Below are 20,743 nucleotides of genomic sequence, written 5' to 3'. Positions count from 1 at the left end.
ATCCTAATTTATGAGGAATAGTATGTGGACACATGTAATACATCATATCAATACTAAACATCAGAGAAACGTTTCCTCATTAAAGGAAAACTTTCACCATAACTTATGGCCATGTGGAAATCACCTATGAGCTTTCCTGACAATTTTAATCTCGTTTTCTGATTTACCCTAGAATAATCAATCTCCAAGAAAACCTAGAATTTAGTTTTTTTAATTTTTTAAAACCTAGAATTTATAATTAAAATACTATGGTTGTGGTAAATATATAGACCAGAGGAAACAGAAAATAAAGTTCAGAAAAGGACACAATTACTTCTGGTAAATTAGCAAATAAAAAGGTGGCAAGTTATATCACTTGTAGAAAAGATGGACTTTTAAATAAGTAGTGTTGGCTAGCCATTTGTAAAGTAAAACAGTAAAAATACTAACATGAAATTTTTAAAAATAAAACTAAGGTTGGAGATGTAGCTCAGGGGCAGAAAGTTCGCCTAGCCTTTGTAAGGCCCTGGGTTCAATCCTGAGTACCAAAAAAAAATTTTTTTTCTTTAAAAATATAATTCTTTTGTAACTTAGGCATAGTGAAAATCTTTTGCTGGGTATGGTGGCACATGCCTGTAATCTTAGCACTCAGGAGGTTGAGGCAAGAGGATCACTGAGAGTTCAGGCTAGCCTGGGCTACATGGTGAAATCCTGTCTCAAACAAAACAAAACAAAATCTAACTATAATTCAAAACCACTTGGTGAGAAAAAAGATTGATAAATTCAATTATTCCAGAAAGGAAAAGAAAAAAACAGAAAAAAAGTTTTTCAATGTATAACACAAATAAAGGACCAACTTCCCTGATAAATATGTCCTTGACATACAGAACTTAAAAAAAAAACAAAGAGCAAAACTCAAAAGGAGAGTAAAGTCACACATAGTGGCACACATCTGTAACTCCAGCACTGTGGGAAGCTAAGGAAAGAGGACTGCGAGTTTTTGCCCAGCCTGGGCAACTTAATGACTTAGCAAGACTCTGTCTTGAAATAAAAATTTAAGAAAAAGCTGGGGATGTAGCTCAGTGTGAAGGCTCTGGGTTCAATCCCTAAGGACCACAAAAAAAAAAAAATCGAGCAGTGAACACAAATATACAGTTAATTTTTATGAATTGACCCTCAGCTTCAAGGGTAAAACAAATGTAAATGCAGAACACAACTATACTGAGACACCACTTTTCACATAGCAGAGAGGCTAAAATGCAGAAGCTTGACAACGTACCATTAACAAGGCTTTGAGGAAACAGATAGTGCTCATAGGTGTATAACAGGATAACTTCTAAGACCTTGGCAATGTCTAACAAAACTTTATGTGCATTGGGGCTGGGGATTTAGCTCAGCGGCATAAGTGCCTGCCTTGGAAGCAGGCAGTCATGAGTTCAATCCCCAGTACCGATAAAAAGACAAAAAAAAAAAAACTTTACATGCACTTATTCTCTGAGCCAGCAATTACATTTATAAGACTTTTCCCTGAGGAAATTGTCACATGCACATTATTACCAAATGTGGCATTACTGGTTAATAGTGGATCCTTGATTTAAAAACTCGATTTGTTCATGAGGGCTAGTTGTAACACACCTTGGTTGTAATTCAAGACTATTTTTCCCATAAGAAATAATGGAAATATCCATTATGTGCTTGAACCTCCCAAAGCACCCCTTAACTAACCTTTTCATAATAAAAAAGGTTGCATAATTTACCAGAAACACCAATAATTATTCCATTGTATTTGCCAAAAAGTTATAAAATATGTCTACCTAACCAGAAACAACAGTTTCATACTGCACTCACCATTCAAGTTGCCATCTTTGGCTTGCAGGAAGGGGGATGAAATGGAAGGAGTCCCATTCCATAAGATTGGGAATGTGGCTCTCTGCGGTCCTTTCTCTCCTTGGAGAACCTGCTTCTGGCTCACTAGATCTCAACCTTTTCAAAACTAAAAACTGGTCTAAGGTTGTCTCCTTCTGTCTTTCCTTTAACACTGCTCTTTTGGATTGTGATTGCTTTCTTTTCTTTCCCTTCCCTCCTTCGCTTCTTTTCCAGCTTTTTGGGGGCCATTTTGATAACAGTGGTCATAGCAATTATATAAAGCACTGACCAAACTCTCATCCACAAACGTGCACTTCTGGGATCAGGTTGATACTTACACAGACTCATATACGCCTTTCTGCCATCACAAGTCTTTACAATTGTACAAGCAGCTGGCATTTAGGTCATAACTCAGAACTTTGGTCATAAGTCAAACCTAAACTTTCTGGCCATAATCCCAGTTGTTTGCATGTGAGGCTAGTCGTAACTTGAGGATCCACTGCAAAAGTGCATCCAAGGAAATCACTTGAATAAAGTATAATATATCCATCAACGGAATATTGTGCAGCTACACAGACATATAAGAAACATCTCTAGGGGCTGGGGATTTAGCTCAGCGGCATAAGCACCTGCCTTGCAAGCAGGCAGTTGTGAGTTCGATCCCTGGTACCGATAAAAATGAAAAAGAGCAAAAAAAGAAAAGAAACATCTCTAAGTACTAGTGGGATTCTTAAGATATCTTGTTAAGTGAAAAAAAATAAAATACAAAACTATACATATACATATACATATACTGACATTACCTTTTGTGTAAGAAAATAGAAATATATAACACAATTCCACTCATTGGTATATACCCAAAAGAAATGAAAAGAGACATTCAAACAAAAACTAAAACACAAATGTTCATAGCACCAATATGTAAAATAACCAAAAAAATTGAAATAACCCAAATATCCACCAACTCAAATGTCCAATGAATGGATAAACAAAATGTAGTATACACATTCATATAATGGAAATATTATTCAGTCAGAAAGGAAGAGTACTAAACACAGTATAATGTGAATGAAATTTGAGAACATTATCTAAGTGAAAGAAATCAGGCATGAAAGATCCCATATTGCATGATTCCATTTACACAACATATCCAGAAACAAAAAGTAGATTAATGGTTGCCAAACATTAAAAGAAGGAAGACTGGGAAGTGACTGCTAAGTGAGTATGAGGTTTCCACTTGGAGTGATGAAAAGGTTTTGAAACTGGATAATGGTGATAGTCGCACACTGCCAATGTACTAAATGTCACTAACGATAAATTTCAGGTTACATGCATTTTACCACAATAAAAAGATATTTATCATATTTAAAAGGTTTGTAGAACATTTGTGAAAACTGTAAGAAAAGAGAGTTGCATAGAGAAACTTACATTATAATTGAGATCATTTGAGCAGTCCGAAAATGATGTAATTAATGGTCAAAATAGTCACTATACAAAACTCAGAGTATAAAAAGCCAGCAAGGCTTCATGAGGAGACTGTAATCTCACCATTATAGATTAGTAGGATTTAGGTATAAGGACAAAAGATAAATGATATGCATTAAACATATACAGCTGAATTCTTCCACAGTTTATTGTTCCTGTTTTATTGTGCTCTGCCACTGATTTCTCTTCACTGGGACTTGATTGATATTTTATCTTTTTTTCTAACAGAAAACAGCATGCCAGGGATTGGACCTAGACCATAAAGTGTTGATCTTTTACTTCTAGATAAAACTACAATTCCTTATAAGCTCCTACTGAGGGACACCACAACAGTGAGGATATGTAAGTGGTGGTAGCAAAGTATGAAATAAAAATTTCTATTACTAGTTGTCTTTCAGAATGTCAGATCATTCTCTTAATTAATGCACTACTAGGAAGAAATAATGACTACAGAAACACAGTAATGGCTCATTTATTTCACAAATACTGAATACTTCCTTTGTATCTGCTATTGCAATGAGCACTGCAGTGACTGTGACATGGGCCTTTTCTTTGAGAAGCTCCCTGTCCAGTCCAACTTTCTAATTTATGGCTGACAAACTACAATCTAGGCAAGTGATGGGACATTCAACAAAACAATATCATGGCCCCTTTTTAAAAAAATTTCAATGTTATAAAAGACATAAAGAAGTTATGAGGAAGAAAGGGTTACTATTCTACACTAAGTAAGATGAGCCAGCTGTAGTGGTAGGTCTGTAATCCGAGCACTTGCGAGGCTGATGCATGATGATTCCCATGACTTCGAGGCCAGCCTGGGTTACACAGTCAGTTCAAAGCCAGCCTGAACTACATAGGGAGACCCTGTCTCAAAAAATAAGTAAGACTAAAAGAAGTGTTTCACATTTTTAAAAATTGCTATAAGCGGCTGGGGATTTAGCTCAGCGGCATAGGCACCTGCCTTGCAAGCAGGTGGTCGTGAGTTCGATCCCTAGTACCAATAAAAAGTTTTTTAAAAAAAGAGCAAAAAAAATTGCTATAAAAGACATCACGGAACTGGAGAAATTTCACTATAGATAATATGTAAATATCATAGTAATGGCACTATAATTAAGCAGATAAGTATCCTTATTCTTAGGAAGTCACTGAAGTTCAAACAAATTCACCAAAAATTTTTTTCTGTGTGTGTTTGAGGAAGCAATTGTTGCAAACACTAACCTACAAAGAGCAAGATAGCACAGATGTATGGCTTCATGGCCAAATACAGTTCTCTTATTCTTACACTATCACATAGTCATCTTCACATTTTTCTTTTCTCAAAAAGCACTCTCAAGGAATATAAAAACCTCTCTGACTCAAGGACTATACAAAAACAGGTATGATTTTCTTTAGGAGTAACAAGAATGTTCTAAAATTAATTCTGGTGATAGCTACATAATTCTGTAACTATACCAAAAGGCAGTGAATTGCACAGTATAAATTATATCTTAATAAAGTAGTATTTTTAAAAAACTAGCAGGTCATAGTTTGCTAACCCCTTATCTACTACTTAGTGGGAAAAAAACTAATTAACAGACTAAATCAAAAAAGCAAATACCAAAGAGAATTTCCTATTCTCATTTTACAAGAACTAAATCAGGCTGTTTACTTGAAAAAAATTTGCCAATTATATTTAAGAAATTCTGACATAATCATTCATATCATTTTAAATTTCAATTAAACAAAGCAAGTTGATTACACTAGTTTGAACCTTGTTATTGTACTGTACAACTACCAAAGAGCTAAAATCCTAAGTACTTCAGCAGGAATAGAAAGACATCACTTACTGTTGCAACCCTCCAGAACTGAGTATTTCAGACTGGATTAAAAATCCAAACTTTTTGATAATGGAGACATGAAATTATTTTCTAGTGGTGTTTTTGTTTCTTACACGTAATTTTCTTCCTAACTACCCTTCTCTATTAGAACACATTCTCTGTCTAAAAACAACTGTAGTAGCCCCTTCTCCCTCCCAGAGAGAGAACAAAATACCAGGTCATTTTGAATTTTGGAAATTTAAATCACAAACAATATGCCTGAAAGCAAAAGGTAGAGACCTTTCTCACTGGTGTCAAAAGCATCATCATCAAGGTCATCATCAAAAATCTCTCGGCCATCTTCCACATAGCCAATTCCATCTGCAGGAACAAAATTGAATATTGAAATCAAATTTCTGAAAGTAACCAAAAATATTTTAGCCAAGACCAAAAATCACTTCATACCCACTCAAATGTTCTGTTGGCCTGTTCCATTTTTAGGTATAATAGAATCCTGTTCAAACAGGTGTACAACAGCAGATGTGGAGTCAAAATCAAAGGACATACAGTATACTACACTCAGCACGGTAAGCTAAGGAAACAATCTGGCCCATGGTATCAAAAAATTTGCCACAAAAGGTTGTTTTATTGCAGTTTTTCTCTACCAGAAGAATAAAAAATAAGACTCAAGAATATTACAAGCCCAGAAAGCCACCCTAGTCCACAAAGAAAAACTGGCAATAAAGCTGAGTGCAATTACAGAAGTAGAAACATATTCACAGGCATAGTCTGTATCTTCTTCCTGTGGTCAGTGCTAACCGGCCCAAGAAAGCAGAACCTACAACCAGGAAGCAGTGCACTTTTCAGAAGGGGCAGAAGAACAGTAGGACCAGCCTTTAATAGTACTCTCCACTACTCAAGTTACCTCTCACACCTACTACCTGTGTACTCCTCATAGCAACTCTATCAGATAGTTTTCTGGCCTCTATCTACATTACAGATGAAAAACTTCTGGCTCGCTGATATTAACTTGTCAAAGGCTACAGAATTGGAGAGTGGAAAAGACAAATTGAACCTGCATCTCTTAATTCCAGGTGATGTGTGTTGGCCTCACAGACATGTGGCTACTCCCAACTCCTTTTTGTTTTTTTTACTTCCTGGTGCTGGGGGGTTAAACCTAGCCTTGTCTACACAGCCACTTCCCAGTGGATATACACTATATCCTGTGGTATGTGCCTAGATTCTCCATAATGTCACCGATCAATCTTCTATTGTTCTGCGTCCTCATCCTCAAATAACCAAAGAAAATCCAAACCAAATGAGATCTTAGCAATGCTTCCCATCTGATCGGGCAAAGCAGCAACTCCACTACACAAAAGTTGGTGAGAAGCAACTAACATAGTACCTGGCAGGCAATTTTCTCCCACATACCATCATCCACGATCCAGTCATCATCCTGGCGTGCTTGAACCAGCTTGGAATACTGTTCTTCATCAACTTCTTCATAAACACTTGTGAAGTCCTCAACCTGCCATTATACAAGTTTGAAGATAAGCTTTACATGGAGTGAAAGTGTTAAAACAATTCTGATGAAAAAATTGTCAAACTGAAACTGGAATGGGAGCCTGATGGAGTAGCTGCAACCAAATCATGAGTTCTGACATTCAACACCACTACAGGGTTTTCCTTAAATAGACATCAATTAACTTAGTATTCCTTTTAGGTAGGTGTTAACATAAGATATTAAATGATTCCATTAGCATAACACACTTGTCATACCATCAATTACTCATCTACTTCATAAAAAACAAACTGAATTATAGCCAATTCTTCATTAGTTGCTTGGGGGATTATTCACTTATAATTTCTAGACTGGTTTCTCCTATACTTAGCAAACCTGCAGGGCATACTATCCTCCTTCTCCACTACCTAAAGCATGTCTTATCAAAAAATAATAATTCTTAATAACTGTTCAACCAACCAAATGAAACTGAAAGGTCAATCTTTATCTATACCCCTCCAGAAATTAGCAAAGCAAACATATTCTATAATTTATACCCAAACAAGAAGTCATTTGTCAGTGATCTGTTGCCTAACCACTGATCTCCCATTATTCTCAGGACTTGAAACTGCACAGGGAGTTAAACCTTGAGCTCTCTGAAAGGTTAAGTCCAGAGAGAGCAGCAAGTCCATCAATTACACTGGCTGCCTGGCTGCCAGAGGGTCCCACACCATGAACTACTGGTACTAACAAAGCAGTCCACCTCTGCAGTCAGAGTAACAAACAGAAAAGACGCATACCACTGCTGCAGCTACCATGAGACAGGTCACTGACCTTCCAGGTGATTGGTGAGCAAGATTCATCGACACCTCATTTTAAACTGCCCCCTTCTCTCAAGATTTCTGTTCTTCTGTTTTGTTTTCCTCTGGCAATCCTAAGGTACTCAACCACTGAACTACATTCCCATTTCCTCTCGTTTTTTTTGAGACAGGGTCTCATTAAGTTGCCCAGGATGGTCTTTAACTTGTAATCCTCCTACATAAGGCTCCTCAATAACTGCCTCCTGAAGCATGCACCATCACAGCCAGATTTCTGCATTTTTCAAGTAGGATACAAGGAAAAACAACTACCACCACCGTAAAAGCTAAGGCTGCAGGAAAAAACTTGGACACAGAGCTTCGAAAGCCTGATGGCCAGAGCTGACTGGATTTCTGCCATACCTACAAAGTATGTAATAATTACAGGATTAGGCTTCACTTCCAGATCCTTTTCATATACTCTACAGGGATTACTAGTGAATACTAATTTGGCCTTTCCCCATTTTGTAACAGAAACTATGCACCCTACCAAATTAAGTTTGTAACAACTCAAACACAAACTAGTCCAATTAATATTATTATGCTGACCAACTTTATTTGGGGGAGGCAGGCATAATTATCTTTATTGGTTAAAGGTGTATTTTATTTAATTTATTTATATTCTATCAAACAGACCAGAACACTATTTTAAAAGTTCATTTTGTTGTATCTTAAATTCTGCCAAATAAAGATGCCCTTAGGCATCTTTAAAAAATAAAAATAAAAATCATTTTAAGTAAAAAGTCATTTTGATTCTACTTGCAGTGCTGGGCATAGAACCCAGGCCCTCATGCATGCTAGGCAAGCAATCCACCACAGTGACATGCTCAGCCCAGTAGACTCTATCTTTAAAAATACTACTACTGTTCAGCATGAACTCTCACAGCCATACAATTAATAAGAGTCTTTAAAAGGGAAGTCAATCACATTGTGCTAACATCTGAAATGCCTCACATCATTCCTTTACAGAGGTACCTATACCAAAAATGGTCTACTCTTGCTTCATTGTACTACTTTGAACAACCTTTGATGATCTGATTGCCTCATATAACTTGAACATATGATGCCAAATGGCAAAAGTCCTCTTCCATTAGCTAAATTGCCCAGTGCAAGTCAGGGTTAAACATGTGCATTCCAAAGCCAGATTGCCTGACTTCCAATAAAAAATCTGCCACTATGACCTCACTCAGTTTCCCATGCCTCAGACAGCTTTGCCCGCAAAAGGTTGTTAATCACAGTATCTAATTTCACAAGGTTATTAGAAGAATTAAATGAATAAAATACTAGTAAAAGGACCTAGAACAGTGTATTAGCTCAGAAAGTATTATTTTCTAGTATTGACAGTTAAGATACTCAGAGGGCACTGAAGGTAACACTATACATTGCAATGCACTAAGTTTTTACCGGCAGGCCATAAACAGTGGTAGAAGCAAATAGCCAGAAGAGCATCAAATTCAGTCTTAACAGCAGGACATGACAGAAAGAAGGTCCTAGTCTCCACTGGCCCACACATTGCAAATGAGATTAGAAAAACAATTCTGTTTAAAGAAGAGGTACACAGACTGCTTAAGGTATCTTAAGGGTAAAGTAAAAGCACCTCTAAGTTACCCCAGTTAGGTCATGGGACTTATCACAGATGCAGTGTACTAAATAAGGAAAAAATATTGCATAGGTATGTTCATTTTTGAATTTAAAGTCTTCTATAAAGTGCCTTAAGGAACTTTTAAGAGTCGAGCACTCTCATACTTGTCCAATGCTAAGAAACTATATTATCTTGAAATATGTATTTCTAACTGGTGACAAAGGTGACAGAAGACTACCTGCAGGGTATGAATTAGATTGAGCACATAAGGAAAAACCAAAATAAGAAAAATTTACTTACTTCATATTTGTATTTCTCACCAGCTTTGGCCTTTTTCAGTCTTTCTAGAGCTTCCTGGCGTCCTTTCTTTGATTTTTTTTCTCGCCGAGCTCGAGAAGCCACTAAACTCCCTGAATCTGAAACAGCTGAAAAAAGCCAATTTACATGAGATGGTACAAAACTGTCAGCCATATTCCTTCAAAACAAATGAATGTGTTTTAGCCAATAATAACATGCAATCTTAACATTATACAAATGAATCCTTTTTATAATGTAAATAATTCACGAAGCTCATGGTCAAATATACAGATCCTATAGATCTTCAGAAATCCTAAGATCCAGTTACAACAACTGAAGCCAGTGTTATCCTTTTTCTCTAAAAAAGAGAAAAATCTCAAATTCAGCTGATATTCTGCAGAGACTTTAGAGAAAGGATAAAGCCCTTTAGCTAGCCCATGGCCTTGACATTAGAAATGACAGGCTGGGGCTGGAGATTTAGCTCAGCAGCATAAGTGCCTGCCTTGCAAGCAGGCAGTCGTGAGTTCGATCCCTGGTACTGATAAAAAGGAAAAAGACAAAAAAAAGAAATGACAGGCTGTAAATAATCCACTGGGTCAGAAAAGGACTATTCATTTTGTATTTTATTACCCAACACTCGAAAGGATTTAAGAATCATCTGCTCTTTGCAGATGCTCTTAGGTGCTATAAAGAGACACAAAGACCAAAATGAAATGGTTCCTGCACTCACAAAACTTAACATTAATTTGGAACGTAAGTAGCAAGTGGCTCTAAAATACTGTTTACAAGTAATACATATCCTAACAGGTTTATTTAAAATATCCATAATTTCAAAGCAGAAACAGAATTAGAGCTGAGAAAATTTAACAATAGTAGCTCTGAGTACTGATTCTACCGCTGATTTTAAGGCCTTTGTTAGTTGTCATAGAATGACAGCAAAAAATTACAAGGTTAAAATGTGCCTTGTCAAAAATTATTGAAATACCAAAAGGGCCTCTATTTATTCATTCAACTTTCTAAGTATTCACACTTTTGTCATTACGAACTAACCACTCCACACAAATACTGAAAAGAATTTATTTACAGAATTAGACTTTCATATATCAACTGATGAATAACCAACTCAAGACAACAAGGTTGCCTGCAAGACTTGACTCTAGGCTCAGCAGGACTGCCATCTATGTCTGAGAAGTTGAGTATTTTATTGTATTTGGAACTAATTAGCTTATTAAAAGGAAAAAATTAGAAAAGAAGGATAAAATGGAAACAAAGCTTTGTAAATGAGGAAGGGAACAGGAAAAAAAAGGAATCAAGATATATCATGTACAGGAACAAATTCCCTATAATGAATGGATCATTATGTACATCTCAAATCTACCAATAAACTAAATAATAAAAACGTTTGTATTAAAAGGAGTAGGTAAGGCTGGGGATATAGCTCAGTGGCAAAGTGCCTGCCCGGCAAGCACAAGGTCATGAGTTCGATCCCTGGTACCAAAAAAATAAAAAATAAAAAAAAATAAAATAAAAAGAGTAGGCAGAGGAAAGGAGACATATTGATAAGAGGTACCCTAAAAGCTCCAACCCTGCTGGAATATTCACATTAAGCTGTTTGAGTAAATGTTTAGCTGAAATAAAATATACAATTAAGAGAACATGTACCAAATACAAGCAATAAACAGTTTTGGACTGTATCTTTTTTTTTTTTTGTCTTTTTCATTTTTATCGGTACCAAGGATCGAACTCATGACCGCCTGCTTGCAAGGCAGGCGCTTATGCCGCTGAGCTAAATCCCCAGCCCCTTTGGACTGTATCTTAAAGGTGAAATGTAATTAGAAACTTTTTTCCCCAGCTTTCTGCAAACGGAATCACTCTAACATCTCAGTCTATTGTCTGAGTTCAAGTCCATTTTTAGAAAAGTATTAAGTAAAAATGAAACAATTCAGGTACATCATGACAGTCACAAAATCTTGGGTGCAATTCAAATGATTTTTAAAATCTTCAGCAGGTCTAACATAAGAAAGTTTCAGATTATCAAACAAATCTATAGGTCTTTACATGGGCTTACTCTACAGGCAACACAGTTCCATGTCACAGGGTTTGACATACAACTATTGAGTTAGAGTTGCTTATCCTCAAGGGGCTCACAGTCAAGTAAAGCAAAAGGATCTGAGAATATCATTGTAACATAAATACGGTGCCCCAGAAGAGATAAGAACACACTACAAGCAAACAAGAGTCATTAATTTTGCCTGGGAAATCAGGAAGGGTTTCACAGGGAAGATCTCCAATAGAAGCCTAGAAAGAGAAGTAAAATTACTACACACATCAGATAATTCAGTTATAAAGTGGCATAATCTGAGGAAGAAGCATGAGCCAAATTACAAAGGAATAAAAATTCAAGGTGTATTCAGAAACTGAGAGGAAGTCAGTGCAGAAGGTAATGTAACAAAGCTGCCCATGACGGCACATGCCTGTAATCCGGGCACTTGGGAGACTGAGGCAGGAGAATCACCACGAGTTCGAGGATAGCCTGAGCAATCTAGTGAGTTCAAGGCCAGCGGGGAGATATAGCAAGACCCTATCTCAAACCGTCCCTCCTCCAAAAAATAAAAAGTAACGTGACATGAGAGTATAGACTGAGTAGGAGAACCAAGAAATTAAGGAGAAGAAGCAGCATATCCCAGTTCTGCCACTGAGTGGGTGACATGAGATCTCTAGTTGACCAGTTAAGCAAACTATCTTATTGTTTTAACCTACCTAGCATCAAAACTGTGAAATTCTTCCGTACAAGGTGTGATACTTCTCGGAGCTTATGCCCCACTACAGAAGTTTAAAAAGGCAGGTATTTCTTCCCAGACATCCTTACAGCTAGGGCATAAGTCAGTGATGATGAACCATTTAGAGCTGGCTGTGGTACATGTGCCATAGGGCTGCCATCACTGGCATACACACGTAAAATAGGCTCTACTGATTACAAACATCTGCTCAGACTTTAAATCAGAGGTTAATGACCCAAAGGGGAGTATATGGACTTAAAGAAGATTCTAGAAGCAGCAACAGACTGATACTATGGGGCAACAGTGCCAAGCAATACCCCACTGCACAAGCTACAGCATCAAGTACTTGGTCCCAGTAGGCAATGACCTTCTCACTGGCCCAGTTCTGTGCACAATTTTAATCATGATTTCTCACTGAACAGCCCCCAGGTTGGCTTTCCAGTTCTCCTGCATTTCTGCAAACAACCCAATACTTGAATAAATTCCTTTTCTGCCCAAATCAGCTAGTTGGTTCCTGGAGCTTACATAACAAGATTCTGACTAATGCAGTCATAGGGTCCTTACACATGAAATAAGGTCACCATGCCTGTTTCATAAAGTTTTAAGGATTAAAGAAGGGTGGCTATCTTACTTTGCACTTAGAAATACAGAAGAAAATGTTTGTGCATAAATAGAGTGGTCAAACACATGCACGCATATATCTCACGTATACTACACCTAGTTGAAACACAGTGTAGCCTCAGAAAGCAAAAATAAAGCAAAGCAGTTTCTTCGGGGATAATACCCCACCGCATATAACTGGATGCCTGACACTTCAACTCCATGAAGACGGAAACCACATCAAGTCTACCCATCATCATTAATGCCAAAGCTTGGCAGAATGCTTATGCCTCTCAGGCACATAGTGTTTGCCGAATGACTGCTATATCCTTATTTTGATCATTAGATGCTCTCATCTCTTTTCATACATAATAACAGCTATTTATAGACCTTTCAACTTTTCACAGCTATTGTCATAGTGTTCCACCTTCTAACACTTAAAAAAAAAAAGCCTGCATAAGTGCCTGCCTGGCAAGCACAAGGTCATGAGTTCGATCCCCAGTACCAAAAACTAAAAACTAAAAACAATAAAAACTACAAAGCCTAGATTTTCTTTTGCTTTTCTGTTTTGTTTCTGATACCAGGAATCGAACTCAGGACCTTGCACTTGCCAGGCAGGTGCTGTGCCACTGAGCTGTATCTCTGGCCCTACATTTTCTTTTTTGGAATGTCTCCAGTGCTTCCTGTAAGAAAGAAAGCAAAAAAAAGCATAAAAAATCCAGTTACAAAACTAAAATATTTGCTTCAAAATTACCATCTAAAGTACCTCTACCTATCCTCAACCTGACAGAGACACTAGCCTGCAGCAGTTTTTCAGGTACCAATCTTTCAGTCTGCTCCAAAGGAAAAATTCCAGTCACAAGTCCCCAGCAACTACTTAATCAACACCATGACTTACGAAGGGCCTCAAGATTGCTCAGTATCCTTTAGGAAGTGATTTCTTGATGTTCATAAATGGCATACAGTTTTAGTATGAAAAAAGGGCTTAGTAGCAAATCACTGATAGAGGGCTGCAAAGACTGTTCACATACTCACTTCCTACATCCCATTTGTAATCCAGGCTGGTGGATCCTCCAAAATAAATTGTCTTTAAAAACGAAAGGCTAAAGAACAAATTGAAATCTGTGATTTACTACTAGTTGAATGCAAAGGAAGCTGATTAGGAAGCATGTTCTCATTAATGGTGATGTATCTGAGTGACAGGAGATGTGACCAAGAAAGTGAAGCATCTGATTTTAAGTTACAAGTTCACTTAAGTTAAATCACTCTTTAGTTGAACGCTGTTCAAAAATCAGAAATCAGACAAACTCATTTGCATTCTTGTATTCTATTTTTGGAAATAAAACCACTTACCACTGCCAAACTGAGTGATATACAGGACATCTGAAATACCGCTGAACTGATGCATTTTTTTCTAGAAACTTCACCAAAATTGGCTGGATTTGAGCACTATTTCTATGCACCGCTTAAAGAACTTTCCATAGAAGTATTAGAAAGGAAAAAATTGCTAATGCATAAAGTAGAAACCCATTTGTATCAGGTGACAACACTTAAGAGCTTGCTTTGCTCTTAAGTGATTTTTCTAGGACTTCCTAGAAAGGGTGACACTATTACGGTCTGTCCTACCATTCAAACTGACACTTGGGGTGGGAACAGCAAAATTCTTCCGGTCAAGACAGTGTCCCACAGCGACCAGTCGGGATGAAGTTCTGCCTAGCACGTGCATGAGACTTACCGAAGGAAATAAAAATGAGTAGCGAGACTGAGGCAGAGGTGAGGGACCCTCTCAAACAAAAAAATCTTGCAGTGGGTGACTCGGGTTTGTCAAGAGTGAATCGCCCGCCCTGGAAGCCTCTTCCGAACCCCGAACCCCGCAAAACTACCAAGATCTGCACTTAGACCGACCAGCGGAGCGAGCCAAACATGCGCCTCCCTCTGAAGAAATAAAGCAGACACTCCCACACACACACACAACACCTGCAATCATACCACGACCCCCACTCTCCCAAACCGGTGCCCTAAGCGCGGAGTTGTCCTCACCGCTCGCCCCCAACTCGTAGTCCTCGCCGTGAACAGGCGCCATGGTTTCAGTCTCCCGATTCCGCGCCAACAAGCCCGAAACTGGCGCGGGGGCCGAGATAGGCGCCAGCCCGAAAGCCAATCAGCGGCTTGGGAGGCTGTGGACTTCCGCCCGGAAGGCCACTGACGTGCCTCGCCGCGCTGCGCCCCGCCCCCAGCGTTCCCGCGGGCGCGCGTTTGGCGCCCTGTGATGACCCCTTAGGGAAAAACTGGAGTTGAGGCGAACCCACGAGGAGAGCGGAAGAAAGAGGCGGTCGGGCGCTGAAAAGGAGCTTCGCGGAGACTTTGCGCAGGCGCGCGCACGCACGCTATTGGGACAAGATTTGAGCGTGAGAATAGGAGTTCTCTGGTTCTGAGATAATCTTCCAGAAAAAGACGTGCGGGCGGGCAGCAGGTGGGCGTGGTTGGACAGGGTTCTTCCCAGCCTGGGAAACCGACTGCCTCCTGGTGCGCACCGGGACTTTTGCCCAATACTTTGCTTCTCAGAGCAGAGTGTGAAAACAATCGCTGTGTGAATATGTGTGTGTGTGTGTGTGTGTGTGTATTTAAAGATATATGCACTATTTTAACCAAATGACTAAAAGTAGCCTCCCCATTATGCAGCATAACTTCATAAGTCTCCTGATATAGGCACTTGAAAAAGAAACATCACCTGTGTGGTTGTAAAAATGCTCTAACCTGAATCTAACCATAAAGATACAATCAGATGTGTTCAAAGTACACAACAATCTACGACATATTCAAAGTGCAAAACGACCTACAAAATATCAGGTCTGGACTCCTCCAAAATGTTAATGTTGGCTGGTCCGAAGGTAGTGAGTTATCTCAATTGATTGTTCACAGTCAGTACAGATTGAACTCCTTGTTCTACTCTTTCCCCCCTTCTCACTACTGCACTTGACTAGTCTTAAAAAAACAAAAAAAAATTTTTTTAAATGTTAATGTTTTGAATGACAAAAATGTTTTGAAAGACAAAAAGGGCGTTAGATTCTTGTATAGTTTGTGCAATATAGGTAACCTCATTTTATCTTTCTCAAATTAGATGTAATATTTCTGATTGCTTGGAAATTTTTTTCTTTTTAGAATTCATTTAACCTGGGGGTTTAGCTCAGTGGCATTAAGTGCCTGCGTGGCAAACGCGAGGTTATGAGTTCGATCCCCAACCCACACAAAAAAATTAGAATTCATTTAACATGATAGGATATGATTGATATATTGTGATACATAATATGTAATAATTCACACTTTTACGCACTGTTTAAAGTTCTACTCCAGATTTATGCCTACATTTTCCTTTTAAAAACTGTTAGAAGGTTTATAGTTTTATTATTAAATTTATTCCTCACAGGAGGGAACTATTTTGGTTAGGCATCAGTAAGAACCAACTCTCCCATTCCAGTTTCACCTGTCTTACCATTTTCTTCATGGAAATTTAAAACTAAAAATTTCAAATCTTATTTCTTTTTCATTATTGCTATGGTCTGAAAGTTTGTATCCCAAACTTCACTGTTGAAACCTAATCACCAGTATGGTTGTATTAGGAGGGGGAGCCTGGAAAGTGATTAGGTCAAGGGGAGGTGCTAATGAATGAGATTAGTGTCTTATAAAAGAGTCTCCAGAGAGCTATCTTGCTATTTCTGCCATGTAAGGACACAGCAAGAAAGTGACCTCTGTGAACCAGAAAGCAGACTTTTGCCAGACTGAATCTACTAGCATCTAGACTCTTGTGGCTCCCAGCCTCTAGAACTAGGAAAAACTAATTGTGTTCTTTACAAGCCACCATAACAATTCTTTGTAAGCCACCATTACAATTTATGGTATTTTCTTAGAGCTGCATGAACATAGTAAGACAACTACAGACTTAGTTTGGGGGCCAGGACCTGTAGAACAGTTTCATATCATGATACAACTTCTGGTCCAGCACATTCAGGTTACGACTCCCGATAAAGCAGCATATGAGATAGAAATATTCGCAGAAGTTATTCCTAAACCAGGAGTTCTATCAATAACTTACATGTATGTGAAAGTCTACTCAACCTGCATAAACAAATAACACTGAATAAACTAAATGCAACATCGATTTAACTTCTGCATAGAGTAATCCCAAACTATCTGTGCCTGCTCCAGCACCACCAGGAAGGAAAGGAATGCTACCAAAAGGACAGATGACGCTGATTGTTAAATCTTCAGGAGCTTTGTAATCTGCATGTTAAACTGTCAATAAACTGAAATCAGCCAAGTTGTGGTATTTATAACATGAGAATTGGCAATTGATACAAATCAGAGCTTTTTTTGCTTTTGTGGATGACAGAGACTACCAGCAAACCAGAAGAGTAAGAATGTGGCTTCTTAGTGTTCATGCCACCGCCATAACATCCCTTTGCTGCCTGCTTCAGACTTCTACAAGAGAAAGGAATATTGAGCATATTTACAGATGCTATTTGTGAGTTTCTCTTACATTTATCTAAACCTAATTCTGTGAATTATACTTATTTTACTTTAGTTATTGAAACTCAGTCTAGTAAACAGCAGATGGGGATCCAGCCCATTTCCTTCTGGGCAGCATTTTCTTCAGAGCCACTGCAAAGGTCAGTGTCCTGTCCATCTGCAAGGATTGCAGATTCCCTTTACAAGATGTCATTTCAGCAGTGATTTGACCTTAGCATCTCCCTTTGTGCCTGGTTCTCTTGGGTCCCTCGTAATACTATGAGATATATGATATTCTCTCACAAACTTCTTTTCCTCCTCCTCCTCATCCCCTTTCTTCTCCTCCCTCTCCCTTCTCTTAAATCAGAAGTCAGTTTCTGTTGCTTGCAACTGAAGTCCCTGACTGACACACCATCCTGTTTCTTTGCTTAGTCTCAACCCATACTCAGGAATCCCCAGCTAGGATTTCAGATACATCAGGGCAGAAGAATGCTAGTTAGAAGATGAAAGCATTCCAGCATTCAGTAAATGACTATTTCTACAGTCAATTAGTAGGTGCTTATTCCAGTTAAAACCTCTTAGGAGTTTAAGAAAACTAGGACTGTCCCCAAGAGACCATCTCAGGTTGTCCTAAGGGAATCAGGTCAACATGCATAATACTGAGAACAAGACCCTGGGCTACAAAGACCAAGAAGGGGTGACCCAAGAAGCCTTCCCTTTAAGAGACCAGCCCTTGGCACTCCCAAACCACATTACCACACACAAACACTCTCTAACATAGGGCTTGACCTTCATAAATACATCTCTAACTTGTCTTTCACAGTATTAAAAAGTAAATTAGACATTTTCATTCACTCATCCCTGTCAGACGAAATAATCTCTTTGAAGATATGGTTGTCTAGGTCTACTAAATTGAGAGGAGGAGGAGACACACTATAAATAGCCATTAATCATCCCATTTTGTAATAATTTCTTTTTCTGATCTGTTAATAACAATTCAGCTATTGATTTCAGAAAAACCAATAGCAATTTAAATGTGTGCTATCCATGTAGATATTTTACCACACAGTATGCCCTGTGAGATTTAATCTTGGATGAAGACTAGAATATGAAACAGTGAGTTTAGAGGCTATATTCTTTAAATCCTATCTGCTATTGCCCTAATGACTTCTAGCCAGAAAACTTATTTTCTTAGGATGATCATAAAAATTAATTAACAGTAGCCAGCCATTCTGGCACACAGCTATAATATCAGTACTCAGGAGGCTGTGGCAGGAGGATCGCTGTGAGTTCGAGGCCAGCCTGGTATTGAAAATTTCAATATCTAGTACATAGTGAATTCAAGTTCAGTCTGAACTATATTTATGGCAAGCCCCTATCTCAAAAACAATTCACAAAGAATAAAAACAGAGATATCTTCATATACTGTGTATCTTAAGAGTACTAATTAAGTACCTAGAGTGAAAATTAACCGTCTTCTGGTATCTCTTTTATGTGGAGCTAATTTTAGGCATGCAGGCATCTGTATTCCTTCCTCAGAGCTCCAAATATATGATGCCCTTGGTCCTGCTCTCCTAGAAAACAATGTTAGATCTGTACCCTCAAGTGATTCAGCATGAATTACTGATCAATGGGAAGATTCTTTGTGATAACAGCCTTGGCTCACACCATAAATGTGCCATGTTATTGTAATACTTACCACCAAAGACTAACAGGTGTGCTAACCCTTCAGAACTTTCTGTATGAACAGCCAAAACTAACACGAATGGAAAACTAAAACTCATCTAGGAAGTATTAAAGTCGTTGAAATGAAGCTAAGAAATACGAATTAGAATGTTGACTATGCAATTGTTTGATAATGAACTTCAGCAGAGAATGACAACATGAGGGTTTCCAATGTTACATCTAGTCAATGTTTTAGAAAACAGTGGTTCTCAGCCTTAACTACAGATTAAAATCATATGAGCAATTCTTCAAAATTTCAATATCTAGTAGCTTCTCAGGCCTATTAAACCAGAACTTTCAAGAATAGGATTCCAAAACACAACCAAAGTTGAAAATACATGGTCTAGATTGAAAGGTTCTTGCCCTACTATAAATTATTGTAAAGTTATGGCAATGGTCTAACGCCGCAAAAGGCCAAAGAGGGAATATTTACCCTGAGGACCATTCCCTCCTTCTTCCCCTTTGGCCCAAATTGTTACTTTCTCTCTGGTTTGCAAGTGAAGAAAATTCCAATCATCAGTTCCAGTCATCAATGCCCATGCCATGCACCACTTCCAATCAGAGGTCATATAACCCTCTGCCCCTCTGCATCCGGAGAAGGAGAAGGAGAAAGCCAGAAAGCCAAACCCGCTAGGGTGGTGGGCTTCTCTCCTCTCAGAGTCCTCAAATAAATGGGCACTTTCACTTTCTCTTTTCTTCTGCCTCTCTATTGCACCAGAAAACTCTAACTTAGATGAGGAATTACTAAACCTTCAGTGGCATGACTAACCTCTACAGAAATATTCAGTCAAACAATACTTGATCCCGAGTGCTTGGACATGCCTCTTTTGTAAGGAAAGAGGGTTCATTTCCTACCTGTACCATAGCATTTAGCATTATGGCTTCCTTTGAGTTGAATGCCATCTGGGTTACCCAAAAGAGTTTAAGTAAGGTCAGCAATAATTTTATTAGAAATAACACGAAAGATTCTGTCTTTGTTATTACGCATCTGTCACCAACAGAAATCACAATCTGACAGGACTTCTATGGTTTGTTTTTTTGTTGTTGTTGTTTTGTTTTGTTTTTGGTCTTTTTCCTTTTTATCAGTACCGGAGATCAAACTCATGCCTGCCTGCTGGCAAGGCAGGCGCTTATGCCGCTGAGCTAAATCCCCAGCCCCTATGGTTTGTGTTTAAGAAATGGAAAATTTTATAGTTCATGTCATCACTTTTTACTTCATCATATTTTCCTTCTCATTCCTTCACCACTAAAGACAAATTATTTCATTTTCTCTTAGTCCTTCACTACTTAATTTCCAACGAGTCAAACTTCTGCAGTCAATAGTTTAGTCAATCAAGAGTTTATTTAAAAAAGAACCTAACAGGAAAGTAGAAGAGAAACTTAGACATGAAGAAAGGACTTGCGGGGAGGGAGAACAGGGATGAACAGGAGGGTGATGTTATATGTATGTATGAAAATGGCACAGTGAAACCCAATATTCTATAAAGTTAAGCTGCACTAATAAAAATAAATAGAAAAGATGAATAAAATTAGTAAATGTAAAAAGGGATTTGTTTTATAATCTTCTGCTTTAAAAGATCATCTAAAAAGAAAAGGGGTGGGGTGGGTACACCCCTTCCACCAACCAAACCTTCCTAGCAAGGTAAATCTGCTGAAAAGTTATGTATGCCTGCATAAAGCTGATGCCCTGCAAAGCCATGCATAAATTATCCTTAGCTCCACAACAAAGGTTATGCCTTGATGAACATTTTTCTCCATTGGCATAAATAATG

The 20,743-nt window shown here is 38.2% G+C and overlaps 1 protein-coding gene across 5 annotated transcripts in view; it reads right to left on the bottom strand.

The window, feature by feature from the left end:
* Positions 1–15,042, bottom strand: part of Pola1 (DNA polymerase alpha 1, catalytic subunit) — a 301,421-nt gene extending 286,379 nt beyond the window's left edge. For 3 of the 5 annotated variants that reach the window (XM_063242945.1, XM_063242946.1, XM_063242947.1), the window contains exons 1-4: positions 14,781–15,042; positions 9,364–9,488; positions 6,555–6,651; positions 5,424–5,504 (exon numbers count right to left, since the gene is read on the bottom strand). In XM_063242945.1, the coding sequence (XP_063099015.1) occupies positions 5,424–5,504; positions 6,555–6,651; positions 9,364–9,488; positions 14,781–14,823 (346 nt within the window). In that variant the 5' untranslated portion in view covers positions 14,824–15,042. The remainder of the gene's footprint in view (positions 1–5,423; positions 5,505–6,554; positions 6,652–9,363; positions 9,489–14,780) is intronic. The other 2 variants (XM_013148942.3, XM_013148943.3) reach the window with 1 other exon arrangement.
* Positions 15,043–20,743: the final 5,701 nt, after the last annotated feature.

Source organism: Cavia porcellus, unplaced genomic scaffold (genome assembly GCF_034190915.1).
Source record: "Cavia porcellus strain 051 isolate PalLab524CR breed Dunkin Hartley unplaced genomic scaffold, mCavPor4.1 scaffold_33, whole genome shotgun sequence".
Lineage (NCBI taxonomy): Eukaryota > Metazoa > Chordata > Mammalia > Rodentia > Caviidae > Cavia > Cavia porcellus.
Note: the sequence above shows the minus strand (reverse complement) of the source record. Positions and strands in the feature narration are given on the sequence as shown.